Here is a 27,983-nt window from a genome sequence, read left to right as displayed (position 1 = left end):
CGACGGAGAAGGAGAGCCCTGAGAACCCGCAGCGAGAGGGCCCCTGGCACGGGCTGGGGTCTGCTTCGCCGACGCCGCGGCGGGGCGAGCCGAGCCGAGCCGAGCCGAGCGAGGGGGGCCTCGGCGTGGGAGAGCTGCGCGCCGGGGCCGAGGGCGGTGGTTGTCCCGGGGGAGCTCGGGCAGAGCCTCTCGTCCTGCAGCGGGAGCCCCGCGTGGGGAGCTCCTCCCGTGGCGGCTGCGGCGGGCGGCGTCCGCGGGAGGAGAAGCGTGGGACGGGAGCACGAGTGACCTCACGGGGAGGAAACGGCCGTGGAGGCGGCACGGGGGGGGGGGGGGGCGTGCCGTGCTGCGGGAGGAGCCGGCGTTGCACCCCGCGCCATGAGTGCGGGGCCCACGGGCGCGCCCGGGCACGAGGCCGCAGCCGGGCTCCCGGGGCGGCGGGCGAGGGGGAGCCGCGGGGCCGGGCCCTGAGGGCGGCGGGGCCGGAGCGGGCCCGCGGCGGGCTGGGACGGGGGAGCGTGACGTGTCTGCGTGCGCGTCACGTGGCGGCCGCACGCGGGGAGGCCGGCGCGCCCCCGTCCCCGCGCGCCCCGCCCCGTGACGCCATCGCCAGGCGCCGGCGGTAGAGCGGCGCCGCGTGAGGCGGGAGCGCGCGGCATGGCGGCGGCGGCGGCGGCGGCGCGGCGGGGGCGGTGCCTCGCGGCTCTGCTGCGCCCCGGGGCCGGGGCCGGGCCGCGGGCGCCCGCAGGTGAGCTGGGGCGGCCCCGCCGCGCCGTCACCCCGCCGTCAGCGGGCGGCCGGAGCCTGCGCGGGGCCCTGGCGGGGGGCGGGCCTGGGGCGGGCGGCGTGAGGGGGCGCGGGCCCCGCCGGGCTGCGGGGGCGGCTGGTCTCCCTTGGCGGGGCCCGGGCCTGCAGCTCCGCCGGCGGCCGCGCTCCTTCGCCTCCCCGGGGCTGCTCTCGCCGCCGGTGCGCGTCTGTCCCGTCCTCGGGGAGGTCGGGAGCGCCCCCGGGGCCCGCGAGTGCGCGGGCAGCGTGGCCTCGCTGGCGGCTGGCGGCAGCCGCCGGCCGTTCTTCAGGGGCGAAAGGCGGGCGACGAGCTGCCGTGGTGCCTGCCCGTCAGCCCGGGGAGCCGCTCGCCGGAGCTCCGCTCCGCCGGGAACAGCGACAGCGGCTGGCAGCGCCCAACCCTCCTGTTGGGAGGCGAGCGCCTGTAGGCTTACATAGGGCATATCGCACGCTCAGGCTCGCGTCCTGGCTCGTATAGGGTGTACGGCATGTCCAGGTTCATCCGCTGGCTCCTATAGGCTGTATAGCATGTCCACGTTCATCATCTGCTGGCTCCTATAGGCTGTATAGCATGTCCACGTTTATCTGCTGGCTCCTATAGGCTGTATAGCATGTCCATGTTCATCTGCTGGCTCCTATAGGCTGTATAGCATGTCCACGTTTATCTGCTGGCTCCTATAGGCTGTATAGCATGTCCACGTTCATCTGCTGGCTCGTACAGGGTGTACAGCACGTTCAGGTCAGCTGGGTGCTGGGGAAGGAGCAGAAGGCGGCGGCGTTTCGGTTCCGGGCCGTTTCAGCACTACATAACCTGACAGATGAGCCTGAACCGTTTGTGTTTCCCAGGGGTGAGCTCAAGATTTCACCAGAGAGACCTGACAAGATTGAGGGCTGAGAAAATCCAAGCTCTGAGGTCTCGATTACGGGATGTATTGTCTTATCGAGGCCGTAGCGCGCAGGTCTGGAAACGTGCTTGTGAGTTGTCATCAGCCGAGGCATGGTGAGAAGCTTCCCGCATGTCTTCTCCCTCCCAGCTGTGAGCTCAGTATTTCCTTATCTGTCCTCTGGCTCCTAATCGACAGCTTTGTAAGTTGTCAGTGCGGTCTGTGGTTTCCCTGTGGGTTATGAAGAGAAAATGTGACAGAGGAAATCGTGTGACAAATAGAGTCGCTATCGGGGTCAGATTATTAGATTTATTGTGCCATCGAGTGCCACTTCGGTGTTTCTGGGCAATTCAGTTCTTCCACCACGGAAATCCCCCGTGGCTTGTTAGCATCCGTGTCTGAGAAAGAAGCCGTGTGCCTCCGTTGGGTTAGACGTACTCCAGCAGAGGCAGAGTTTTATTCCTTAACCTGTCATTCAGGTCCTTCAGGGGGAAAAATAGTGAGCAGAAGCTGTGTGGGGTGCAAAATGAAGAGGGAGCAGCAGGAGGTGGTGTCCGCTCACTTGGATGCAGGCGGAGGTCCCTGGCTGCGGGGACAGCTGTCTCTTCCCTTCGGCCATGCAAAGTTGGCAGCGTTTTCTCTTGGCTCTCGCGACGCTGAAGGCTAAAGCTGGTGCAGAGTTTGATTCCGGGAGATGCGTTGGTGTGAGCGGATCAGTCAGGGACTCTCTTCTCCCTAGACTGGTACAGGATTTGGTGCCCAGCTAGAGAGCTCTTTCTTCTAATGAGATCCGAGCTGGAAGCATCTTATTGCTAGTGCTCTTCTTTGCAAGAGCATCCTCGCGACGGCACAGCAATTGAGCTATTACGGTAATTTCTGCTGACCTAAATTCTCTTTGTTTTGAGCCGCGTACTGCTTTGTGCTCATTTCCCACCCTAAATTTCTAACTGACGTTTGGCTGGGCTAAATGCTCACTGCAGTCCTTTTCCCAGAAGAGCTTGTGTTTCCTGGGCGGTTGGTTGGGTTTGGGAATCACTGAGCCATCCTGGTGCCCAGATTGAAAGGAGCCCCTGAGACTGAGGGTCCTTCTCTTTGCTGTGGCGTGTTCCCCTTGTGCGAGGCCGCTCCGTGGTCGTATGCACAGGATCACTTGGGATTCACAGAGAACTGGAAGCTGGAGAGTAATGTGGGTATCTGCCATCTTTACAGTGCAGGTGGGGCAGTGATACAAATAGGAAGGTATGTGGACTGTGATAAAGCTTAAGCGTTAGAATAACTCGATATAAAAAGACTTGATTTGCCCCAGCACATCACAGTGCTCAGCTGGGGCAAGAGCCATTCCTTCTTTGTCTCTTGGTCTTAAGAATTTGTTTCTCAGCCTCCTTCCAAGTATCACTTAACCTGTTAACCCAGCAGAAACTTTCTCAACAGCTTTCGTGTGCTGATAATTGTGGTTTTCTATCTACAACTGCCTGGAGCCTTTCCCCTGCTGGCCAGGCAAGGGCTCTGCAAGAGACAAATGGTCTGAAGGTGCTGCAGCTTGCATTTAATGAGCCTTGTCTCTACCTGGTACAGGACAGGCTGTTAATTAAGGGTGATAAGACCAAACATTACACAAATCCAAAAATAACTTCTGAATTGATGGGTGGTGATTTATTATTGTGCTTTAGAGGTAGGAAGACAAAAAAATGTGAATACATCAAAAATTATGAACAGCTGTAGTTTCTAGAGTCAGCTAGTGTTTGTGGGCTGGGGGTTGACCTGTTTGTTGGCTCCGGGGCCTTGCTGCCTGGAGATCTGATGATAGAAGTGGCCTTAAGGCTAGCACGGAGCTGCTGCTGATCTGCTTCTCTTCTGGATCCTGGAGTCAGGGAGGGAGCAACATTCCCTCTTTTATTTCTGCTGGTTGGGAAATGTGTGTGTGTGTATACATACAAGTGCAGATTTTTCAGAGTATCCTACACAATCTAGCATAAAATGAGTATAAAATATGTAAACCCCATGTAAATACATAAATAAAATATGTAAACCCTGGGCTGATTCAGGCCCTTCCTCTTTGAAGCCCGAGAGGCTGGACAGCCACACGGTGACTTCTCCGCTGCTTTCCACTTCAGTCACCCAGGCCGTTTTCCTTGTTGCTTTCTCAGATGAGCCCAACAAAGGCAGTCGAATGAAAGATAAAGAATATGTCCTGTGATAATGCGGCAGAACTGTTTGTGATGCAGAGAGTGAACAGTTATGTGTGTAGGAGGTGTTCAGATGCATTAAGAACTATTTGTGGGTTCTTTTCTTTAAGGGCAGAATGACTGGGGAGTAATTCAAGCTTCTGGCTGGAGAAGTGCATCTTGATTCAAAGCTTTCGGTGAGGAGGAGAGGAAGAATGAGGACTGACAGCTTCCTCGAGCAGCTCTTGGGGATGAGGTGCAGGACCAAGAAGCACTGTTAAGGCTCAGGGGTTTGCATTCACATGATCCTGGAGTGAATGAGAGCCCAGCCTGCTGGTCTGGAGCGGCAAAACCTGTTCTGGTGACCATACTGGCTGTAGTACCTGCTGAGGTGGGCAGGAGGTTAGCAGAGCACTTGCGAAGGGAGCCTGAGACCTCCCAAGATGAGCTGGAGGATGACGAGGGATGTTGGTGAAAGGGCTGGGATGCCAAGTTCGCTCAAGGGCTGTGACAAGGTGGAGGAGGGTTTAGGAGGGAGCTGAGCTCTCCCAGCGTGTCAGCTGGACTGGAGGGCTGTAGACGGCCAAAGAAGCTGTTTCCAGGGCGGTCACAGGTGCACTGCAGGGACTCTCACCATGCCAGTGGTTCTCAGTTCGGTCTTTGGGTGGTTTTGTACCCATTTGTCTAAAGAAAGGACACTTTGAAGATGTGCCTCTTGCAGGCCTGGGGTGTAGGGTTTGTCTCCTTTCCTTGCTTGATGAAACAGCTCGCAAGCACAGAGTGAGTCGTAAGAAAAGCCTGGGCTTGTCACTGCTTCCAGTCACTTATGTTGCTTATCCAGCTTCTCCCTGCTCTGCCCAGGCCATCCTGGTCGGTCCTCTGCCTCCCAAAACAGCCCCAGCCGTTTATGTTCGTTGTAGGGCTGGGGAAGGCCAGGTCACCCCCTGGCCCCAGTGCAGCTGCATGATCAGATCATAGAATCATTTAGGTTGGAAAAGACCTTTAAGATCATCGAGTCCAACCATATCCACATCCTCCGGGCTCTTACTCTGGCACAGGCCATTCTTGCTACAATTCAGAAATCACACCAAGTAACTGGCTTTGGACAGAGCTCTGTAGGGCTGTAAATGGTCTTTTTGTGGCCAGGTTTGGCTTTGTTTCGTCCCCCAACAGAGGGAAGACTGTTCCGTTCACCTGGGCACAATGGAAGGAGGAGAACTGGGAATCCCAGCCCTTAATGGGGCTTGTGCCATTTCCTGACTCGTGTCTCATTTTCCCTCCTGATTGCTTTGTTGACTAGTGGCTTTGTTGCTGCACATGCTGCTTATCCCAGAGCTGGCTTTGTTGGAGGATGTAGTCCCTGTGCTCTGTTAACTGTGCTCGGACAGTCAAGGGCCAAATATTTATTGCCATAAAGTAACTCTTCAGCTGGCTGTAGGGGCCACACAGTGCTGGCTGGAGTTGTTCTTAGATAGGGGAGTGAGCTTGTGAAGGAGCTGGTTACTGTCGGCAGGAGGAAATAGATTTTAGTGCCTAGAGGCCTGTTTGATGGTAAGCGTTAGTGCAGCATCCAGAGAAGCTGCGTGTGCAGCAGAGGCATCTCCTGGAGGTGCAGGCTGCCTTGCTTGCGCCGGGGTTTTGTGTTTTCACTGGCAGTAATGTGGAAGTTGAAGCCTTGTCTTCAGCTTCGCCAGGTAACGGCAATGAAAGCTGCAGACTGCCTCTTCCTCACCAGTTAATTCGTTGTGAGAGCTACTAATTGTCATCTTCTGGCTAGAATTTTAATTCAGAATTTTAATTCAGAAGAGACAGTCTGAAGTAGCAACTTGCCCTTCTTACATAGTGAAGGCAGTGCCGGAGGGAAATGGTGGGTGTTCGATTGCGAGGGAACTTCAGTCTTGCTTGGACAGTGTAACTCCCCATGGGGTTGCTTAAATGGGACCTTTAAAGAGTGCTCCTGTTGCTGTTGATACTTGTGATTTATACTGAAATATCTTGAATTGTGTCTTCTAGCAAAAGGAGCAGCATGTCTCCAAAGACAAATACTCCGTCGTTGGAGCCTCCAGTACAACGTTCCTGCCACCAGCGTTTCTGCTGTCCGGACGTACAGCACACAGACAGCGGAGAACAAGGAAGAAGAGCCCCTGCACACCATCATCAGCAACACAGAGAATGTGAAAGGTGGGCATGAACGTAGGTGTCTTGTGGGACCAACTTGCGGGAAGAAGTTGCATCTGTGGGCTTAGCCAGGATATCGATGGTCATGCATATGTGTAGAGACTCTGCAGGCACTAGAATTTGCCTAAAAAGAGACTTTTTGTCCCAGAAGCAAGCTGTGCCTGCCCAGGTCATTGCTGTGGATCATGGAGGTCTAATGAGTGGTTAGAATGAATTGCTTTGCACGTCTCCAGGGAGAGGTGCTTTAAAGCAAAGTCGCATGAGTTATTCAAGCATAGAAATAGCATCTTAACTCCGTGCTCCCGTGGCTTTTGTGGCAGGTACTTTTGAGACTGCCAGGCTGTGAAGCCCCCAGTGGGGTGATGCACTGTTCCTGCTGCTGCCCACACCCCAGCTTCACCACTGTCACTGGGGAATGTAGGTCCTTGCCAGCAGGGCATGGCAGAGGTGATGTGTGACCCATAGCTTCCCCCATGTTGCTTCAGGGTTCTCTAATAGCAGGAGAAATGCTATTTTTAAAAGGCCAAGGATGGTCTTTCAGCTGACATGTTTTGTAGTGTTATTCTTTCTGAGGAAAATTCTCTTTCTGGGTACAGCTACCTACCTGCATTAGGTGGCTGGACGTATGCACTCCCTTGCCTGCTCTACAGAGACATTTGAGAATCTGCCTTTTTCTGCTTATGGCTCCAAGTATTGTTTGGGCATGAGAAATGCTACCTGGCTGTAGAAGCTCTTGGAGCAGGGCATGTGCAGATGGTTCCCTTGAAAATCAAGTCAAGGAAGAGTATGGAAGGCAGGCTATAAACGACAGGAGGCACTTGAGAGAGCGGCTGGGGATTGCCTGGAGCCACGCATTACGAACAAGGGGAACCACTTTTCACTTCTTGTTTACGGATTGCTCTGCAGCCCAGACATGGTGACCAGTGTGCCAGTACTGCAGGCTTTGACTGCCTTGAGGTTTGTGTGCAAGGAGGTGAGGTGCAGAGGCCAAGTGTCTGCTTGGCAAAGCGTGCTGCCTCATAGGGGGGTGTAGACAACACCTTTGTTGTCATCTTGTTGGAGGCCACAGCTACCTGTGTCCCATCCTGCTTCACTGGGAAGCTGTGGGAAGCTGAAGCACATGGTAAGACTGCAGTTTTGCCTTCCTTCCCAAGAGGACCCTGGTGAAGTGCCTTAAAGGTGTGTTTGTGATTTCATTCTAGGTGCAGCCTCTAAACATGAGTTTCAGGCTGAAACGAAGAAACTGCTGGACATTGTTGCCCGTTCCTTGTACTCGGAGAAGGAGGTAAGGAACCCACTACTTGCCGGTAGATTTTCTGTTGCAAAGCCTTGTCTCTGTCAAGGGGTACATCCAAAATGGTTTTGCTGGGAGAAGCCTGCTCAGTTTCCCAGCAAGTCCTGTGCTGTTCCCATGGCATGCTTTCTTGAATGATGTTTTTTTAAGACACCTTGAAAATGTGTTTTCAGAACAATTTGTAAGTATGGCCAGGTGACTCTGTGAGCCTCAGAGCCTCTGCACCTTAATACTGAGTTCAGACAAACTGTTCTCCTGGCAGATAATGGGGAAACGCAGTTCTTTTTCTAGCGAGCTGGGAATTTGTTTCTGAGTAGGCAATGAGTTCCCAGGTCTCTGGGAGTCCCATGCAGTGGATGAGGCGAGGTGTCAGGTTGTGTCTCATCCCCAGGTATTTATCCGGGAGCTGATCTCCAATGGCAGCGATGCGCTGGAGAAACTGCGTCATCGGCTGATGGCAGAAGGGAAGGCCTTGCCAGAGATGGAGATCCATCTGCAGACGGACAGTGGAAAGAGAACCATCACGATCCAGGTACCTCCCTTTAGTAATAGGAGAGCGTTATTCCTTGCTGCTCTCATCACTAGCCTTTGTCCCGTGAAGGATCAGTGGAAGCTGAGTGGCAGCACAGTCCTGTGGATTCCCAGGCTTGCCTGAAGAAGTGTCTTGTCTTCAGCTGAACTCTGGTTCATGAGGCTGTAACCTCAGGATTTGATGAGAAACCACCAATTTATCTGCTCCCCACTTGCCCCTATAGGAAAATTTCACAGAATCACAGAATTGTATAGGTTGGAAAAGACCTTTAAGATCATCGAGTCCAACCGTAAACCTAACACTACCAAGTCCACCACCAAACCACGTCCCTAAGCACCTCATCCAAACATCTTTTAAATACCTCCAGGGATGGCGACTCAACCACTTCCCTGGGCAGCCTGTTCCAATGCTTGATAACCCTTTCAGTGAAGTAAAATTTCCTAATATCCAGGCTAAACCTCCCCTGGCACAACTTGAGGCCATTTCCTCTCGTCCTATCACTTGTTACCTGGGAGAAGAGACCGACCCCCACCTCTCTACAACCTCCTTTCAGGTAGTTGTGGAGAGCGATGAGGTCTCCCCTCAGCCTCCTTTTCTCCAGGCTGAACAACCCCAGGTCCCTCAGCCGCTCCCCATCAGCCTTGTGCTCCAGACCCTTCCCCAGCTCCGTTGCCCTTCTCTGGACACGCTCCAGCCCCTCAATGTCTCTCTTGTCGTGAGGGGCCCAAAACTGAACACAGTATTCGTGGTGTGGCCTCACCAGTGCTGAGTACAGGGGCACGGTCACTTCCCTAGTCCTGCTGGCCATGCTATTTTTGATACAAGCCAGGATGCCATTGGCTTTCTTGGCCACCTGGGCACACTGCTGGCTCATATTCAGGTGGCTGTCAACCAACACCCCCAGGTCCTTCTCTGCTGGGCAGCTTTCCAGCCACTCTTCCCCAAGCCTGTAACATTGCACGGGGTTGTTGTGGCCCAAGTGCAGGACCTTGCACTGAGCCTTGTAAGTGCAATTTGCTGCTCCTTCCTTCCCTATTAGGAACTACCAGTAGCTTTTCTCCCAGTACCTTGCCTGGTGCACTTCTCAGGTTGTGTGTGCATTTCTCACTAGCGGAAAAGTTGGGAGTCTGGTTTCATCCTGACCTTTGGGATGGAATTGTGTCACCTCCTTAAGTCAGAGGTGTTACATGGTAGCTCGCAGACCTTCCCTCCCACCTCAGTTGCTGGGAGATGCTGGGGTGGTGAGAAGAACCTCCCATTGCTGATTGTCTCTATCTCCTCCTGCTCCAGGACAGGCCAAGTCCAGCTGATGCTGAGGCTCTGCCCTAACGTACAGGTGGGGCTATAGATTGCGGCAGTACCATAGCTCTTACCTGTCCTCCTTTCTGCAGCCCTGGTTTTGATTGTTCCCTACTGGTGACAAAATGCTTAGCAGGAGGGGGGTGATGAGTGTAAGCATGCTCACCTGTGTGGTGAGGGAAGGTGGAGCTGGTCCTGCTCTCTGTACTTTGATTGCTCTTGTTTGTGGCTGTTGTCCAGGGTGGAAAGCTGCAGCTCTGTTTTGGTGTTTTCTTGGCAAAGCTCTTAATGCAAAGAAGGCAAACTGGTAACTTTCCTGGTGGACCAGTGTCAGCTGTGAGAGTGTAGCTATGGACCATTCTCAGGAGAGCGGAGAACGAGGCAGAGAGCAGTAAGTAAAGGCTGACCGTAGCAGGTCCAGGGGAGATGTGGCACAGACAAAGCACATGATCTGATATTTTTCACGTGGGACAAAAGCACTGGCTGTTAGATGCTGCTCAGTTATTTTGTACTTCTGTTTCTCTGCAGAACAAGCAGCTGTGGTTGCCATGGGGAAGTTAGTGATCGTCAGTGGGCAACACAATCATCAACCCAAAGATTCTCAAACCGTAATGCAGAGGCTTTGCTGTTCCTATCACACCTGACTATTGCATTTTTCTGACTGCTGTGCAACACTGATTCTTTAATGAGCTCTCGTTTAGCCCCAGGTAGGGTGTCATTCCTGTCTTGCTCTCGTCTTTCCCTTTTGAGATCATAGCAGACACATAGCTTCTGACTCCGTCAAGACATTCTTACAACTCACGTCCTGTAACTGTGGAAGCTGTCCCCTTCTTTGGCAGCTTGGTTAAGAGACCTGTTTGCCCACCTTGCAGATAGGGTGCATTTGACGTCATACCCAATTAGATGTGTTAGGGATTTGTCTTTTTATAACCCCCTACCTGGCTGCCTGCGCATCTCTAATGTGACTAAGTGAGTCTTAACTAGGAGGCTTTTAACTGCAGCAAGAGTGCACTCTGAGAAGGGAGAGAGAGCAGCGCTACTCCAATCTCTTCTAATAGGTTTGCCTTCTCAGTAGTGCCTAAAGCTCCTTACCTCCACTGAAGGGTTTATTTATAACCTCTTGAAGGAACATATGGCATATAACAATTGCTTTGAGCAAGCCTCATTCAGAACATTTCCCTACCTTTCAGGAATGCAAAGGTGCGAAAAAACTTGCCTGCAAGGACTGAGGCAGAGGTGGACCTGTGTCTTAGTTGCTGTTTTGTTTTCTGTACTCACTAGGACCCACCAAAACAGAAGCAGCAGGTCCCTCATGTGTCATCTGTAGCAATGGTCAGCCCAGTTTTTTCTAGAAAGGTCCCGTTGTCTCACTCTGACTCCTAGGTCCTTCTCCTCAGATCTTCTTGCTGCTCGTGGCCCCTGGATCTGCTGGATCTCTCCCCTCCCCTTCCAAGCCCTGTAGACTCTCTTTGTGTCTCACTAGTTGAGAAAAGGCAGGTCTGTAATGTGTGATGGCCTCCGTTACAGGCATGTTCCTGGGGGAGATTATCTAGCTCCCGTAAAGGACTACCTTCATCTCTGTTAAGTGACTGCAGTTCTGCTTACTTCTCTGCCAGGACTGAATTTCAGTCGTAAGCACAGCAAGACTCAGAATTTGAGTGTGATGTTCTCATGCAGGGATATCCTACCTAAGCATTGCTAAGAGGGAAATGTTCACTGTCTAGTTCACTGGATTTACACCACCTCGGTTCCTTCACCAAAGCCCTGTTGTTTTAGCAAATTCCACTGTTTCCTCCACCCCTTTGAAAACTGCTTCTTTCTGTTTCTAGGACAGCTCCACCTGGTAGCAGCCACAGCCTGCAAGGTCAGATCTCTTAAGAAAATCCACATGAAAATGTTAAGGGTGTGTTTTCAACGAGGACAGATCTGCAGAGCTCTGCAGTTCTGTGTGCTAAGGCTTTACAGACGTGTTTTTGGACCCTTTGAGGTGGGAACAGAGAACCCCTTACAGACCCCAAAGCCCCGTGACCACAGAGCTCTCCTTCAACACCTGCACGAGGCTCCCCGCAGCCGGCTGGTGACAGGCTCTTGGCTGTGGTGCAGTCGGTGTTGCTGCTACGCAGCTCTGCCATACTGCTGCGTCTGGTGGTAACCCGGTGTTTGTGTGAGCTCGGGGGCTGGAGCTGTTCTTGTTGCTGATGCTTAATTTAGGGCTAGGACAGTGCTAGCAGTTTAGAGGAAATTGTTTGAAATGTTTACAGAGCTAATAGCTGCTGTTGCTGGGTGAGGGAGTGCGACTGCTGTTTTAACACAGGTAAGCAGCATAATTGCTGCCAGAGCTTGGGCTGCTCACTCCTCTTTGCTGGGCTTTCTTCTCACTGTTGCAGTCATCCAAAATCAGTGTCTGTGAAGCCACAAAATAACAAGTTTGCTGTGTTTGGGAGGAGTTAAAATGACTGCAAACACCACTCCTCCCTGCAACAGCTCCCTGTATCACTGAGCAGATCTCTCCTGGCGTATGAGTTATAAACAGTCTGCAGCAAGGACTGGACTGTCCTGAGGCTCTTGTAAGGAACTGAGATGTTTGAGCTCCAGCAGTTCAATGCAGGTGCACCTGCATGTCCAACAAAGCTTGGTGGAGGTGGGGGAGCCAGTGCCCCTCCATGCTGGGTCGTGTCCTGGCAGCCACCCTGTGGTACCAGGCTGCAGCAGAGAGAGGGTTATGTCCTTAGCTGTGTGCAGCATTGCAGCATCCGTCTGCCACTTGGGCTTGAGGAAGCAGGGGAGCAGGAGATGGACAATAATGCGGGTAGAGATGGAGGGGTAAAGCTGGCTGTGCTTGGACAAGCCTTAGGTGGAATTAAGCTTACAGAAACATGCCACTGATTGCAGGGGTGGGTTAGAGCTTCCAGTTGTTGCATCATCTTTAACAAATAAGCCAGGGAACCAGAAATTTAATAATCTCAAATAACCTGTGGCTTAGGGAAGGAAGTGCAGAATCTTTTCTTTTCTTCCTCTTCATGCCAGAATAAGAGCACGTCACATTTAAAAATGGGAAATTCAAAGTGGATAAAAGGAAGTACTTTTCTGAACACTGGGCATTTAGACCTGGATGGGTGGAAGCTGAGCCGGCAGCAATGCTCGGCATTGTTGAAAATAATGTTAACACAAGGTATTGGAAAGGAAAGGAAACCTCAGGCTCTCTGCTTTGGACAGCTTCCACGTACTAGACCAAGATTACCTTGTATCTGTATCCATCATTTTTTTTGTGCCTTTTCTGTTCTTGACTGCTGCAGATGCCCTATTGATTCTAAACCAGAATGCTGCTCCAGTGTGGCTGCTGTCCTGGTCTTGTGAATTTTAAGTCTCTTTAAGCAAGATATTTAAACAACAGGGGGGACACTTGCTAATCGGACATTTTGGGATTTCATTACCTCATTAGATGGTGAAAGCAGCGTGTCCTTATTTTATAATGTAGTCAGTGTTCTTCTGATGGCCCGTTGAGATTTTGCACTGAAATAAGTGTTTCAAGTGTTTGTTTTGCAACAAAGCAAAATGAAAGGCACAGTAGCTCAGGCATGTTCCTCGATCTGCAAGCATTCTTTCAGATGCAGCTGTGGCAAAGGCAGCAGTTAATGGTTAGTTAATGGATTGTTTGGTGTAGCGAGGCTCTGCAACACCTTAAATTGGACTCAGGTAATGAGCAAAGATGTTACATTACCTAGGTTCTTGTTTACCAGCTAAACTAAGCAATTTGTTGTTTTAAACTAGATTTGTTGCTGTAATTGTGTGCAGTTTGTTTCTGCTTTACCAAAAAGTATGATGGGAATACAAGAGCTGTGGACTGACTGACTTGATGAGACAGATAGCGAGGCTGGAGGTGTTCATTTACCCCTCCGTCAAGGAAGATGGAGGTCCTCGGGGCTGCAGAGCAAACACAGAGGATTTAATGGTGCGAGCCCCGAGGTGCTGCGTGCCCGGCAGTTATCCAGCCATCGTTACGCAGAACGGTCTCTGTTTGCAAACGTCCAGCACCCACGCCACAAAGGTTAGAACAAAGTTCAGAGAAAGCACAAAGGTCCCGTGCAGTTCAACAGCAGCCTTTCTATCTGGGAGGTCTCCACACACAAAAAGGTGCTAAAAGCAATGTTCAGCTGCTGTCTCTTCACTTAGTTTAGAAGTGCAGTTCAACAAGTGTGGCCATAGAGCTCGTCATAGTCCCTCAGAAGATGGGTTGAAGGTCTGTAGCTTGTTGTGTTGTCTTGCAGAGGGACAGGGCTGTAGAGGGGATGGTTCAGGGGGAGGCTGTTCACTCTGCACCCTAAGAAGTCCCAGAAGGGAAATTCAACCAGGTGAGTAGGTTGTTGTTATGCTGAGTTACAGAAGGGCTTCTGTAATTAACCTTCAGCTAATGAAGTGTCAGCGCATTGAACTCTGTTTCATGGTACACAGTGGCTGGTTTCTCCAAGCTGTGGAGAAGCATTTGGCACTTTGAACTCTGAACGTATCCCTCACGTCTTGTAATTTGTGAAGCCCCATGTACAATTTGCTTCGTGCCTTTACAAATAACTCCGCTGTGGCTGTTTTCAGCCTTATAAAACTTTTCTTGCAGACTGAAGGGAGGGCTTGAAACTGTCTGCAAGGGAAGAGAAGTTGTAATGTTGATGGTGGAGCAACAGCAGTCCTTGCATTTAGGCTGGCCGATCGCGGGCAGAAGGTGTTTGCAGAGGGTTGTGTGGTGACACGGTGGTTCCTGGCGAAGACGCCTAGAGGCCGAGCAGCAGCCCGGGCAGCGCGGGGCGCAGCGAGAAGGGCAGTGGAAGTCCCGCCAGCTCCTTTCTTGGATTTCACGGAGCTAGTGCTGCCAGCGCTTGCGTCGGCCCAGCCCGAGGCAGGCTGTTCGTGGGCAGGTTCATTTGCTTCCCGTCGCTGAAGAGGGCCTGCTCTGCAGAAGCCGAGCTCCCGTCTCTCTGCCGCTGCCACTTTATTCCCCGTTCCCCGGCGCAGCACCATCTGGTGAAGGGAGCCGAGAATCGCAGCGCGAAGGCTAGCCGCAGGAAACGTGTACGCTGCAAGAGCGGTTTGAATCTTGATGGCATTTTCATCGTAATCCGCCCAGGTGTTTTCCTGCAGTAGGAAATGTCTGCTTTGCCAGGATCTTCGGCCGGCCACCTAAAAGGACGCTTTACGCTTTCCCTGTTAGCGGCTCGGCACTGTTGGGGGAGCAGACCATTTTGAGCTGTGCTCTCTTTGTTCGTTGCCATTCACCCTCACCAAACTAGTCTCCAGGAATTGTCATTAAGCGTTTTGCAATAAGTTTGGCAGGGAGTTCGGAATTCAATAGCCAAATAAATTCACGGGTTAGGGATATATATTTTTTTTTTAACATACTGGAATTTGGGAATTACATGCTGTGCTATAAATAGGAGTGGATCAGAGGAGTTAAGAGTTCTGTTCAGGGTCTAGCATGAACAAAACCTGAACCAGATGCTGAAAACTTCTTTTCTGGCTTTTTCTTCCCTGGGGGAAGGGACCATGGCAGATTCCTGAGATTTTGCCATACCCTGTTTGTTTTTCCTGGCTTTCCATCTCCCACTGTTGAGATCTTACCGGGCATCATCCCTCCTCTCAGCCAAGACGACTGACTGGCCTTACCATATTTAATCAAGGGGAAGGTGTTTCTGTGCCGTGACTTGTGGGTATGCAAAAAAGTCTTACCCACACGGCACCTCACTCAGTAACCTCACGAGTTGACCACAGCTTGATCCTTCAGTGGAGTTAAATGCTAGATTAAAAATATGTACTGATGTTAACTTACTTTGATAGTAAGTAAGCCCACTAAATGCCCCACAGGGGTGGTAGAGGCGTGCTGTGCCAGAACTCACTCTGGCATCTCCCCTCCAAGCCATCTAGCAGCAGCCGGTTCTGCTCTAGCTCGTTTTGCTGACTCCTGCACACCGAATCCCACCCCTGCATTAGCAGCACTGGAAGTGTGTCGGCCCGCTTCTGGATGTGCCGGCTGCTGTCAGCTGTGATAACTGCGCTCACAGGTACTCAAGTAGAGCTGAACTCCTCACATTGAATGAGAATCAGCTTTCACTTGGCTAATTTTCACGCTGCTGCCGCCTTACGGAGTGGCTGAGAGAGCCTGTAAGAGTGGCTTCTCGGGATGTTTCTGTCAGGTAGAGAAGCTGCTGGGATTTGGGAGGGGGAACAGCACTTGGTTTTCGGAAGTGGCATCCTGGAGGGCATTAGCTTGCGCTTTGCTTCTGTGGAAGATGTGTGTGGAGCAGGTCTGAAAATACATTGGACTACAAAGTGGGAAAGGTTTTTGTTGGCATCCTGTGTGAGAGGGTGGCCATTTCTAGCTGGGGTTTGCTGTTACCCGTGTTGCCTTGGGGTCATGCAAATGTGTTGTGCAACAAATGAAGTTGCAGCCTAGTCTGAGGCTTGCTGCAGCCTTTTCTGGATGGTGCTGCTGCAGGGTCTGCTGCCTGAGAGGCGTGCGCTAGCAGCAGGGAGTTGTTTATCTGCATGCAGGAGTGCAAATCTGGATTAAACTGGGCAATACAAGAAATGGTGTGCCTTCGAAGCCTGGACAGAGCACTGTGAGGCATGGCCGGTGCGCTGCGCTTCCAGCTGGGGTTAGACTGTTCCCATGGGCACTGCAATATCCAGCTCTCGGGGACCTGGACACTGAAAGCTTCATACTCAACGTGTATGCTTCAAGCTTCATACTCAACTTCATACTCATGAGCATAACGTGAGGGGGAGAGCAGGAAGGAAAAGACAGAGTAGATGGAGATCAGTGACTGTGGTGTTTGTAGACAAGAGTCTGCATTACCTGAGAGTTAAGGGATTCACTGCTCTGCCGCTGATTCCTGGTGTGAGGGCATCGGTTCCCCATCTGCGGATTGGAAATAAGCTGCTTCTCACTGTTCCTCAACTCCCCTTTGGACCTGTTCAGGAATGGAGACTGTCTCTGTACGTGCACGGCACAGCGAGGCTGTGACTGGGTTGAGATCTCTTTCCAGCACCATCACCCTGTGCGTTTTTAGAGGGATGTAGAAACCAGCCTGTCGTAGCATGGTTTTGTCTTCTCTCAAGAAGTGGCTTGAGTCTCTGAGCTTTCTGGTAGTTTATAGCCACAAGGCAGCTGCGGCTGCCCCTTGGAGCTGTGTGCCTTTTGAGTCCGCTGTCCTGACCACATGCAGGTGAAGCCACAGCTGGACATCTGCTGTTGCATTTACTGCTCAGCTGGCTGGGAGAGAGTGGGAGTCAGAGGTAGAAGTTGCTCGGGTGCTGGTTGCTAAAGCATTGCTTCTCTACTGGTATTTCAGCTGCAATTGCTGTTTCTTTTCAGGACACAGGTATTGGGATGACCCAGGAGGAGCTCGTTTCTAACCTCGGTACCATTGCTCGATCAGGCTCAAAGGTAACTTGGGATGAGGCACTCCTTCTGCCCCCTTAGAAAAGTCTTCTCCAATTACAGCCACTTTTGTTCTCCCAGTAATTTCTCAGTCCGTTTTGTCCCTTGGCCCCCAGCCCAGCTGTGAAATTACACCCCTCTTGGAAGGTGAAACCTACCTGTGAAGTCTTCTAGCTCTTAATGGTCTCTGCTGTGTGCGTGGGAGGCCCGTGGTGCCCGAGCAGTGCTAATGGGCCCTGTGTGTAATGCTGCTGCACCTGGCTGCCCTTGCTCCCAAAAGCAAATGCCTTCCTCCCCAAGCCATCGTTATGGAGGGGCACATGCTCTCAGCATTCATCCTGTGTCTGGGAGGGCAGCAGCTGTGTCCTCATGCTGGCAAGTTGTTACATATATGTACCTGATGGGGTTTTTTTTCATCTCTGGAGTCACCATTTTAAGGTTTTGTGCTCCTGATTGAATGAGCCCTCACTTGTTTTTCTTTACTGCTAGTGAGCGTTGCCCTAAGCAACACTCCCCTTTCCCAAAGGTGCAGTCCTTGTGGGAGAAACCCTTTTCCTCAGGCACCCTCCTCAGAGTGCTGACATAGAGGTGTGGGATGAGGGTACTGGATTGCCAGGCTGCGGTACCTGGCATAGGGCTGCGTCAGTGCTCAGAGGAGCCCAGCTGGAGGATGGGTCGCAGCCTCCCAGTGGTACCTGAAGTCACTGCGTGCTGGTTTATATCTCCTTTGTTCCTCCAGGCTTTTCTAGATGCTCTGCAGAGCCAAGCTGAAGCCAGTAGTAAAATCATCGGCCAGTTTGGAGTAGGTTTCTACTCAGCTTTCATGGTGGCCGATAAAGTGGAGGTGTTCTCGCAGTCTGCAGAGCCGGAGAGCCCAGGCTACCACTGGTCTTCAGATGGGTAAGGCTGCAGAATGGGATGGAAACATGGGGGGGCTGTGTCCAGACCAGGCATGGACTGAAAGCTGTGCAAAGCAAGCCAAGGCTTGTGTGGTCTTTCATGACCAGGCTTACTGGTTTAGACCCTGCCCAGATTATACATGGTAACAAAGTGTGGCCAGATGTGCCAGGGTGAAAACCACAGGGACAAACTTGCTTTTTCAGAGCAGGCGTGTTGTGGACAGAGTACCTGCCTCTCCTGTTCCTTCCCTGGTGGCACGCAATCATCTTAGCAGTGCCCCAGATTGGAGAGACATATTTAATCTCTTTGGTCTAGTTGTCCCCTGGCTTTTTGCTCAAGGGCACCCACAGTAGGCAGGGCTTGTGCAGTGCTGTGGCTCTGTAGGCTCTGTGGCTCTGACCCACAGTCTTCTGTGGGTCAGATCTGTGTGCTCAGCCTTTGCTTTTTGCTTCAAGTTGCAAACATCTGTGATGGCAAAGCTGTGGACTGCTGGACCATGTTGAAATTGGAGCTCCTGGGAGTGAAAAGCTCTGCACCCCCTTAAAATCTCCTAGGAATAAAGCATTTACTGAGTTATTTAAATTCTTAAAAAAAAAATCTTGTAACTGAGACATCAGACTGTCTTGGGCTGCAGGCAAGCTGCTGTATACTGCAATCTGTATTGCCACACACATTGAACGCTTGTCTGTCATTGCTGCTGCTGTCTCTCCCCTGGGTCAGTGCTCTCGCCAGTGGTTGATTCCCATATGGCATTCACTTAGCAATAGGAACGGTCATCCAGAATGGGCTGTCTTCAGCAGAGCACAGCTGCTTGTCATTGTAACCAGTTACTGCATACTCCAGTGGAGATATGAATGAGGGCCCACAAACAAGTCAGAGTTGTCAAGGGAGAAGGCAGGAGCCTGGGCGTTACGGTCACTGTAGGAAATGTAGGAGAGGAGTTGAATGCTGGGCCCACACAAACTTGTTTGAAGTTTGTTTCCTTTTCAGTAGAGGCTGCTGGTCTCTTTGCAGAGCAGTGTGTCCTGGGTCTGGAGTCTCTGTAGGGAAGGCAGCCACATGTTTTGGGGGGGCTTCTCAGAGACACAGAGAGCATTCACGCATTCAAGATTTTTTGCCTTTTCTTGGCACTGAAGTGTTGTGTGTGCTCTTAGTTTAATAAAATATTTTTATGTCCCGTAGTGGATGTATCTGAGGCACAAGCTGACACGGAGTCTGTTTCTAATCCTAGTTCAGGAATGTTTGAGATCGCAGAAGCATCTGGTGTCAGAACTGGGACTAAGATTATTATACATCTCAAAGAAGACTGCAAGGAGTTTGCAAATGAAGACCGAGTCAAGGGTGAGTGGAGGAGGGAAATACTGTTACCTGTTGAGGGGCTGTGTGAAGTCTGTTGCTGCCCCTTGAGTGGGAGGTGAATTCACAGCGGTTTTCCTCTCCTGCAACACCTTTCACCTGCTGTTACTGAAGAAATTCTTACTGTGTTGTTTTCACAAATGTGACTCCTCTATGTCTTATTTCCATTCCAGAGGTGGTGACAAAATACAGCAACTTCATCAGCTTCCCACTGTATCTCAATGGGAGAAGAATTAACACATTACAGGTGAGCAGGAGGGCCACAGGCAGGTCACTCGTGGAGAAGAACCATTGTAATCCTCCACTGGAGACAGGAAACAGAATAAAGCCACTGCTGTCCCTAAAAATCAGGGGAGGATTGTCCAGGATATCACAGACCCTGTAGTGATCAGTTAATTAGAACAAAAGGAGACAATCCAGCAGAAGTCATGCCTGGAACTGCTTGTTTGCATTTGTTGGAGAGAATTCTTGCAGATTAGCAAAGCAGTTTCTATTTATAGATAACTTCTGGATTTTCCCTTAATCAGAATTACTATCTCAGTACTTTATAATACTTATTTTAACTGTTTAAGCCAGGTGGCATGTTAGCGACGTAGGGATTGCTCACATCACTGGTGTGCTGCCACCTCTTGCTGCAGTTCTCTCTGTCCTTCAGCATCCAGTCCTACCTCCTTCAGAGGTAGCCAGTGCCAGTGAATGGCTGGTTTTCCTAGTGGCTCAGCTCACAGCCTGATTTTCTTCACAGCCCTAATCTGAGCACTGCTTGATGCTGGCATTTTCTGACCACTAAAAATTATATAGCAGCCAGATCCATTTTAGTCAGAAGTTCTTGGCCCAATTGCAGGGATCACCTAGGTGAAATTAATTATCTTTAAAACAAAAATCTATGAATCATTTTCCTCCAGCATCTCCTTTTCTGGTTGTTTAAAGCTTCCTCACCTAAGAGAGCAGGTAGAGAGTGTGTGCGTGGCTCTTTTTTTTGTTTCATGGAATGTGGCACTGAATGCACAGGCTTTCAAGACTGTACTTAAATATTTTATCAGGTTAATTTATCTAAGGTTATGTGATTGGTGTTATTAGTCACTGATATTTATTTGGATTCCTGCATAATAGTGTTTCTGTTCCAAAGGCTTTCTAGCTGTTTCCTTTAAATTACAAAACCAGAAATAGACTTAGACAGCTCTTTGCTCTTTCTACTTGACAATCAATAGAACAGACTCCCTAGAGGAGAGTAGTACTAGAGCAAGGGGTGAAATGCCCTTAATAGAGTCATGTACTTTTATCTTTGTATCAGAAAGTCTGTTTTCCCTTGGGATACAGCAACAGCTTTATTCTCATTATGCTCCCATTTCAGGCCTTTTCTTTATCCAGGATCTTGTTTTTGCGTTTTTCCACACATCAACTTCAGTTCACTGTAAACAGAGACATAGTCAGATCCCTGGTGTGGATTTTCCTAGATAAGCTCTTGAATGCTTGCCATGTGGCTGACAATGTGGAGTTAGAGGCTTTTCCAGTGTAACTGTGGTAACTGTAACTACAAGTGAGTGTCTGGGAAAGCAGCACTTTACCTGACTGTACCTTAGTACCCAGTTGAGTCCGTAATCCTACCTGTGATCCTGCAAACCCTCCAGGACACTTGCGTGTGCTGGAAGTGTTACAAAGCCACTTGTGGAACAAGGCTTTGAGGCAGAAGAAGCTTTAAGAAGTATGGCAGCATGGCAGGGCTGCCAGAGCCCCGAATCCTTTGGACTGGTAGGTGGAGGGTGGGCTGGATATTTGTATTGCCCCCAGTGATCGCTCCTGTCATTCATTAGGGCTCGAGTAGAAAAGAATGGCAGTGAGTGTAGTGGGCTTCACCCGTCTGGAAACGTGAGATTCTTAGTTGAGTCCCCATGCTTGTTAAATGGGCAGAACCTACCTCATATTTGCTAGATGCTAGTCTTTTGCTGAGGTACTGAAAACTTTGGTGTGAGCATGGGCTGAATGCTCCAGAAAGTGTTGGGGTGTTTAGAGCAGCAGCAGGTGGAAAGCACAGCTACAGGGAAGGAGCTGGTCTGGAGCTCGTGACTTTAACTCACGTATTGATGTGTGAAATGGGACTGCTGAAGCACCCTGTAGGGATGGCCGAGTGGTTCACAAAGCATCTCCTGAACTGCTCCAAGACAAATCAGCAGAAAACAGGCAATCCAGGAGTTGCTTCACAAGCAGTCAGCTGACCTTGTGGTGGGATTGTGACCTCCATCAGGGAGGCAGGCTGGTTGCAACAGACCCACTTAAACTTTCGCTTTTCTTTTGCTTGTTGGTCAGGCCTTGAGATACTGCCAGTCAGCTGAGCTGTGGTAACTGTCCAGGATGCTCTTGGCCAGTAGCAAGTGTGAGGCCATGGAGGTTAGCCAAATCCCTTCTGTTTTGGGCTAAACAAAGCTGCCTTATATATATTGCAGAGCGAGAGCACCTCTATGGGAGGTGACCCGAGATCAGCTGAGGGGCAGTAATTTGTTAGTCTGTGATAACGTGCCTGAACCATAATACATCCCACTGCCCTTGGGCTGCGCAGAGGAGTTTGTCTCTTTGAAAGATCATATTTCCTTGGTCTGGTGCCCTGGAGGTACAGTGCAACTCTGAAAGAAGAGCCCTGTGCTGTGAGACCGCAGGTGTTGAGAGCTGATGGGAACTCATCTCCCTGCTCCTCCACAGGCACTCTGGATGCTGGACCCCAAGGACATCGGTGAGTGGCAGCACGAGGAGTTCTACCGCTTCATAGCGCAGGCTTACGACAAGCCCCGCTACATCCTGCACTACAAGACCGATGCTCCCCTCAACATCCGCAGCATCTTTTATGTGCCTGAGCAAGTACGTGCCCTTCTGTCCAGGGAACAGTGGAACATCTGCCCAGTTGCTCTGAAGAGGAGAGAATAGGAGAGCTCCTTAGGGAAAGGAGGCAGCTCAGGCTGCAGAATGGCAAGGAGGAATATCCCGTGTGGCATCTCTGCAGTGGGCTGGGTGCCGCAGGATAGTTGTGGGGGTACTGAGCCATGACAGGAGCGGGAAGATGGCTCAGGTAGGTCCCCAGGGAAGACAGCCAAGATTTCCGCTCTCGTTGGGTTCAGCACTGGTAGAGGAGACCAGAGTGTGACCTGGTCAGCTGGTGCAGCCACAGAGATACTGCAGCATAGTGTGCAGCTGGGCACCCTGCACAGTCCTGGTGTTACCCTTCTGTCTCTTGTTCCTGCAGAAACCGTCCATGTTCGATATCAGCAGGGAACTGGGCTCCAGCGTTGCCCTCTACAGCCGCAAAATTCTCATCCAAACCAAAGCTGCAGACATCCTGCCTAAATGGCTGCGTTTTCTGAGAGGTGTGTGCTGGGACCAGGAATAGCGGGCTGTGGACCATGGCTTCCACAGGGGGTGAGGCGAGGGGCTGCCTTCCTTGAGCCTGGCACTTGTGTTTGCCTCAGTGTTCAAGGGTTGCTCTGTGTTCCAGGTGTTGTGGACAGCGAGGATATACCCCTGAACCTTAGCAGGGAGCTGCTGCAGGAGAGTGCCCTTATCAGGTAAGCAAGGGGCAGATCCTGTGGACTGCTGAGGCTCTTCCAATTTCTTGCTGGTTGAGGAGGGGACATTATGGGATAGTTAGAGGGTCTTGGAGAGACCTGGCATGTAAGCTGCAGCGTTTCCATGCTTGAGAATTTCTGTAGTCTATAAAGTGAGTTGTTTCTTAGCCATGCTGGTCACATCTCAAGATGTGGGAGCGGTGTCCTGTGTCATACAGTCTGCTGCCGCCTGCTTGGGCCACGTGCCCCTCATGTCCTAGACTGCCTTTCAGTATCTCTGGTCTACAGCAGTAAGAGTGGATTTGCTATTTAAAGTGTCTGGTCTGCACCACCAAGTGGTTTGGAAAACAAAACCAAACAGACAGTCAGCTGTCAATACTAGGAAGCTGGGCCGTACTTTAGTGTCACCATTATTTATGTGTAGATCTTCAAACAGCACCTTGTGCCTCTTGTCTCCAGACTTCCTTCAAAGCTCTGCTGTGCTCACACACACTTTGGCAAAAACTGAGTGCCAGCCAGCAGGGTTTTCATTTGGTGCTGAGGCCCAGTCAAGCTGACTGCTGGCAGGCCAGTCTCCTCTAAGAACACCTTAGATCTGGCTTTGGTTTTCCCTTACTTTTTGTCCTTCAAGTTCCCTCTCAAACATCTGCCATTGTTAGAACCTGAAGTATAAGAGTAGGCTTTTACTCCTTGGCATTGGCACTATTATCTTGTTAGGTTTGACGGCTAACTGTATTCTACGGCTGGTGAATTGCCTCTACCTTCTCTATAGTCACCAAATTAACCCTGTCACTTCACAGTGGATTTTCAGGTCTTCAGAAAGGGTTCCTCCAAGTATAACCCTTTTACAGCCGCTTCCTTCCCGTCTTTAAGGGTAACTGTGGGAGTGAGGCAGATGCCCTGTGCACAGCGGGTTATGTACTGCAGCATCACTGAGTCACGAGTTACTGAAGATTTGAGCTTCAGCAGTACATTTGTACCACAGCCCTAGCCATCTCTCCAGCTCAAGAGCTGCTCTTGACCGAGATACAAAGAACAGATGTAGAGTCATGAGGGAGGGGAGACAGTGGACCCAGAGTTTCTTCTTTGTCCTCATGTTTGCAAATGCGTCACTAAAACACTGCACAGGGAGAGAGATGTTCACCTAAAATCTCTTGTCTTGGTCTAGCAGCTATCTTTAAAAAGGCTTGTTCCTGCTGCAGGAAGCTCCGAGATGTTTTGCAGAAGAGGTTAATCAAATTCTTCATTGACCAGAGCAAGAAGGACCCTGAGAAATACGCCAAATTCTTTGAGGACTACGGGGTATTCATGAGAGAGGGGATTGTCACGATAGCAGAGCAGGATGTCAAGGTACCAGGAGTCCTGAAGCACTGCAACTGGTGGGAAAGCGTATTGGCTTCTACCATGACCTGGCATGAGAGGGACTGCTACTTCTCTGTGATCTTACACGCCTGTGACTTGTGTTCCTGGGTCTAACGAGACCTGCATATTCTCTAGTGCCCTAACTCTTGCTCTTTCTGACTGGGTGCTGCTTCCCACTTAATTCGAGGCACTGCAGAGTCTCTGTACCCACACTGTTGTCAGCCCTCCCTGATGCAATATGAACTACAACGGGCAATAAAGTAGGGCTTTCCCCCTACTGTTGTCCTCTGCCTGGATTCCCATTTCCAGGAGAGCTTGACCTACATCCTGTCTAGGTCACTTTTCTACCTCCTTAATATCTGGGGCAGGAAACGAGGGACTTAGAATCCCCTGAGCCTTTTTGCAGGGCTGGAAACAGGCCTGCACGCTACAAAGGGAATTCTTGGGGCTGGGAGTGCTCAGGTAGAGCTATAGTCGCCTGCCCTCAGCTCACAGGAGCATATTTCTTCCAGGAGGACATAGCAAAGTTGCTACGTTATGAATCGTCCGCCCTGCCCGCAGGCCAGCTGACCAGCCTGACCGACTACGCTTCCCGCATGAAGGCAGGGAGCAGAAACATCTACTACCTGTGTGCACCCAACCGGCACCTGGCCGAGCACTCCCCATACTTTGAGGCCATGAAGAAAAAGGACATGGAGGTGGGTGAGCAGTGTGCCACGGCCAGGGGAACAGCCCAAGCTACGGCATCAGTGGTCAGGGCTCACCTGGATCTCAGAGCTGAGCAAGGGCAGTGAGGCCTGTGGTAGACCCCCCGCTACTGCGGTGTCTTTGCTCAGGCTCCCTCTGTCTCCACTCAGACTGGCTACTGCGGCGTGAGGCCAGGAAGGAGCTGTCACACACTGTGCAGGCGAGTTAGTACTTGTGCGGACATCTAGTTCTGACATCTGTTTAATACCCTCGCTGAGCCGCAGAGCAGGAGCCTCGGAGCTGCTGTGCAGGGCTGGTAATGGTGTTACAGGTGTCCTCTGCGGGCAGGTGGCCCTTTCAGGACTGGAGTCAGTGCTGGTTCTCACTTTTCATGGGGCAGCAGGATTTGTTCAGCTGCAGACCTGCCACCCATGGTAACAAGGCCTTCCAAGGGTTTGCTTTCATTTGGGGCCCTGAGCAATAGTCACCATAGGGTTTAACCTGCTAGTTTCCCTTGTGATGTTCTTGCTGTTTGTTGCGGAGTTGCCTCGGGAAGGAGGAAATGCTGTTACATCCCAAACAATGTGTTACTGTCCCTTTTTTGGCACAGGTCCTGTTCTGCTATGAGCAATTTGATGAGCTGACACTCTTGCACCTTCGGGAGTTTGACAAGAAGAAGCTGATCTCAGTGGAGACAGATATTGTTGTTGATCACTACAAGGAAGAGAAGTTTGAGGAGAGCCGCCCAGGTACCGTGAGGCTCCCCTGGCCCTTCCTGCTGTATGCAGTCCTGCTGCCCTGTGCCAGCCAGTGAGGGTACACCTCCTCCAGCGCTCTTGCAGCTCCTGGGCGTGTGAGCAAGAGCGCTCCTTCCCATCCTGCCATTCTCATGCTCTGAGGCAGCTTGCAGTTCTTGCAGGTCCCTTTCATCCCATGTGATCAAAGTTTAAGCAGTTTGCTAATTTAAACAGATGGAATGTCACTTGTAGAGTTTCCATGATCTGAGTTTTAACAACATGGTGCCCTGACAGAGGCGGGCGGGCATTAGCAGGGCATGAGCCTGCCCTCTCTGGGTATGGCACGGTCTGGGATCAGGGCATATACGTAGGTGTGTGCTGAGTGGTGCTGCCTTCCCATTTCCACAAGAGAACAGATAAATGGAAGTATGAAATGGACTGAGCTCAGGAGTAAAGCTCACTGTCCACTGGCACACTACAGATGCAGGCTCAGATGTGCCCTCTTTCCCCTGCCAGCTGCAGAACGTCTGACAGAGAAAGAGGCTGAGGATCTGATGGCCTGGATGAGAAACGCCTTAGGCTCTCGAGTCACTGGTGTTAAGGTAGGTAGTCTGTGCCTGGGTAACTGAGTACAGGAGATCCATGGAGGTAATAATCTAGGGAAAAAAGATGATGGTTGATTGGAGATCTGCTGCCACAGATTTTTCTTTGGACCCTGAGTGAAATAATTCTTCTTCGTGCCTCCTTTCTGTAAATGGTATGAATGCTGGCATTTGTTGTTTGGATGGTCAGCATGGCAGCGGAAGAACCACATCTCAATGTGCAATGAGCAAAGCCCATTTTATTAGTTCATGCTCAGGACACCAGAAGAACAGGCTGGTGACTGTCTTGCCTGTGGACCAGTGGGGCCATTTGGGCCCCCAGCTTTCCTGCTGGTTTAGGCAGCTCCTGTGGGGTCGGGACGAATCATGTTGGGGCTTGGTGTGGCTCTGTGCTGAGGAGACCCCGAATCCTTGAACATCCCCCACCTCTAACCCATGTGCATTTTCCATCTCAGCACTGATTGCTGTTTTTGCCACAGGTGACTACACGGCTGGACACCCACCCCGCCATGATCACTGTGCTCGAGATGGGGGCTGCCCGCCACTTTCTTCGCATGCAGCAGCTGGCCAAGACCCAAGAGGAGCGTGCCCAGCTCCTGCAGCCCACCCTGGAGATCAACACAGGGTAAGGGGGAGCAATACCAGTGCTAAGCCTGGGGCACTGCCGTCTTGCTGGGGTGGAGGCAGAGAAGAGGCAATGTAAGGCTCCCAATTAGCAGAGCCTTCCCCATTAAGCGCAGCGTGTACCACAGTGCCTTGGTCTGTGAGGCTGCATGGCACAGTTGACGTGAGCCACCCACACACAGTGTCCAGCCCTCTGAGGACAATGGGGGTTATAGGGACAGGATGGGAGAGAAGAGAAGCCCCCAGATCAGGAGCAAGGAAGATGGAGCTATTTTGGCCTTTAGGTAGAACCTTTTCTGTCCCACCTTGGCTCAGCTGCTCATTCTGAAAATAAATTTCTCATTGTGTCCAAAAATACCAAGTCTCAGTGTTGATCTCTCTCACTCTTACAGGCATGCTCTGATTAAGAAGCTTAACGAGCTGAAGGACAGTCAGCCTGATCTGGCCCAGCTGTTGCTTGATCAGGTGAGAGCCAGGCCTTCTCAGAGCCCCCAGAACCACCTTGCAGACCATGTGTGGCCAGGAACAGGGTGAAGCCCTTGTAGCGGGCAGGAATCACGTCGTTCTGTGGTCCCACTTTGGGTATTTCTGGTACTTGTGGTCCATGTGTTTTCCTACCAGATGGCCTAGAAGGCATGCTTGGTCTCAGCATGCAAGTCCTGGAGAGTGACATTCACTTCCTCCCCAGCTCTCATCCAGCTTGCTCTTGCTGCTTATTTAATGCTTTCTTCTCTTTTTCAGATTTATGAGAATGCCATGATAGCAGCAGGACTGAATGAGGATCCCAGACCAATGGTTAGCCGGCTGAACGAACTCCTCACCAAAATCCTGGAGAAAAACTGAGCCCCAGAAGACTGAAGGATGAACTCTGTGCTGATCTCTCTTTCCTCAAGTGCAGTCGCTCTGTCAGCTATTGCAGCATCTGCTTGCAGGGACTGTGCAGCGAGGGGTTCACGTGGCAGAGCGCCAGGGAGAATGCAGGGAACTTCCAACCCTCGCTGCACAGGGAGGAGCCAGTTGTAATTACTAGATCGTGTATCATCAACCTGTTCAAAGTGCGATGTTCTTAGTGGGAACAAAATCCAGAGGTTGCTGGTAAAACAATATGCCCAAATTTCTGACACAAGCCTGAAGAGCCTCGTTTCATACTGTTTCTAGAAATGGCCTTTCCCAAAACAGATGTTGGCAGCAAGATTCCCAGTTAGGTCTGTGAATACACCCCCCCGTCCACTGAATCCCTGTGCACCATTGTGCTCCGAACAAGCACTGACAGAATTAATTAATTTGTTAAGAAACCTCCACCTCTGACCAGGCAGGAGGAGTTTGCCGGCATGGAGATAGATTGCTGCCATTAGCAGACACAGATACTGTTGGTGGAACATGTCAGTACGATCCCGTGGCAGAAAAGATCACCGAGCTGCTGGATAATTGAGTTCATCCTGGTCTTGCTGTGGAGAGAGGGAAGTAACTGGGAAACAGCTTTCCAGCGTGTGGCTTTCTGGAGAGTCTCCAGGGGTTTTGCCTCTTCTGTGGGATAAACTGCCTGTCTAGCTGATCTGTATTTATGATAAATAAACTCCTCTTCTTTTCCAGA

At 51.1% G+C, this 27,983-nt stretch overlaps 1 protein-coding gene across 1 annotated transcript; it reads left to right on the top strand.

Annotated features, from left to right (window-relative positions):
• Positions 1-597: 597 nt before the first annotated feature.
• On the top strand, positions 598-27,983 carry TRAP1 (TNF receptor associated protein 1). The gene is made up of 18 exons (XM_075515047.1): positions 598-748; positions 5,849-6,016; positions 7,216-7,298; positions 7,699-7,839; positions 16,502-16,573; positions 17,307-17,467; positions 18,699-18,808; positions 18,997-19,070; positions 21,521-21,676; positions 22,059-22,179; positions 22,308-22,377; positions 23,580-23,727; positions 24,252-24,437; positions 25,037-25,175; positions 25,680-25,765; positions 26,245-26,390; positions 26,782-26,854; positions 27,131-27,983. The coding sequence occupies exons 1-18, from the start codon at positions 658-660 to the stop codon at positions 27,230-27,232; spliced, it is 2,127 nt and encodes a 708-aa protein (XP_075371162.1). The 5' UTR covers positions 598-657; the 3' UTR covers positions 27,233-27,983.

This window comes from Mycteria americana, chromosome 12 (assembly GCF_035582795.1).
Source record: "Mycteria americana isolate JAX WOST 10 ecotype Jacksonville Zoo and Gardens chromosome 12, USCA_MyAme_1.0, whole genome shotgun sequence".
In the NCBI taxonomy this organism is placed as follows: domain Eukaryota; kingdom Metazoa; phylum Chordata; class Aves; order Ciconiiformes; family Ciconiidae; genus Mycteria; species Mycteria americana.
This window is presented reverse-complemented; position numbering and strand designations above follow the sequence as displayed.

Bases quoted from the DNA above. Each gene is read 5' to 3' on its own strand.
- TRAP1 (XM_075515047.1), top strand. From the start codon at position 658: ATGGCGGCGGCGGCGGCGGCGGCGCGGCGGGGGCGGTGCCTCGCGGCT. The intron at 7,840-16,501 runs GTACCTCCCTTT...GTTTCTTTTCAG, and splicing joins AGAGAACCATCACGATCCAG to GACACAGGTATTGGGATGAC. The intron at 26,855-27,130 runs GTGAGAGCCAGG...TCTCTTTTTCAG, and splicing joins CCCAGCTGTTGCTTGATCAG to ATTTATGAGAATGCCATGAT.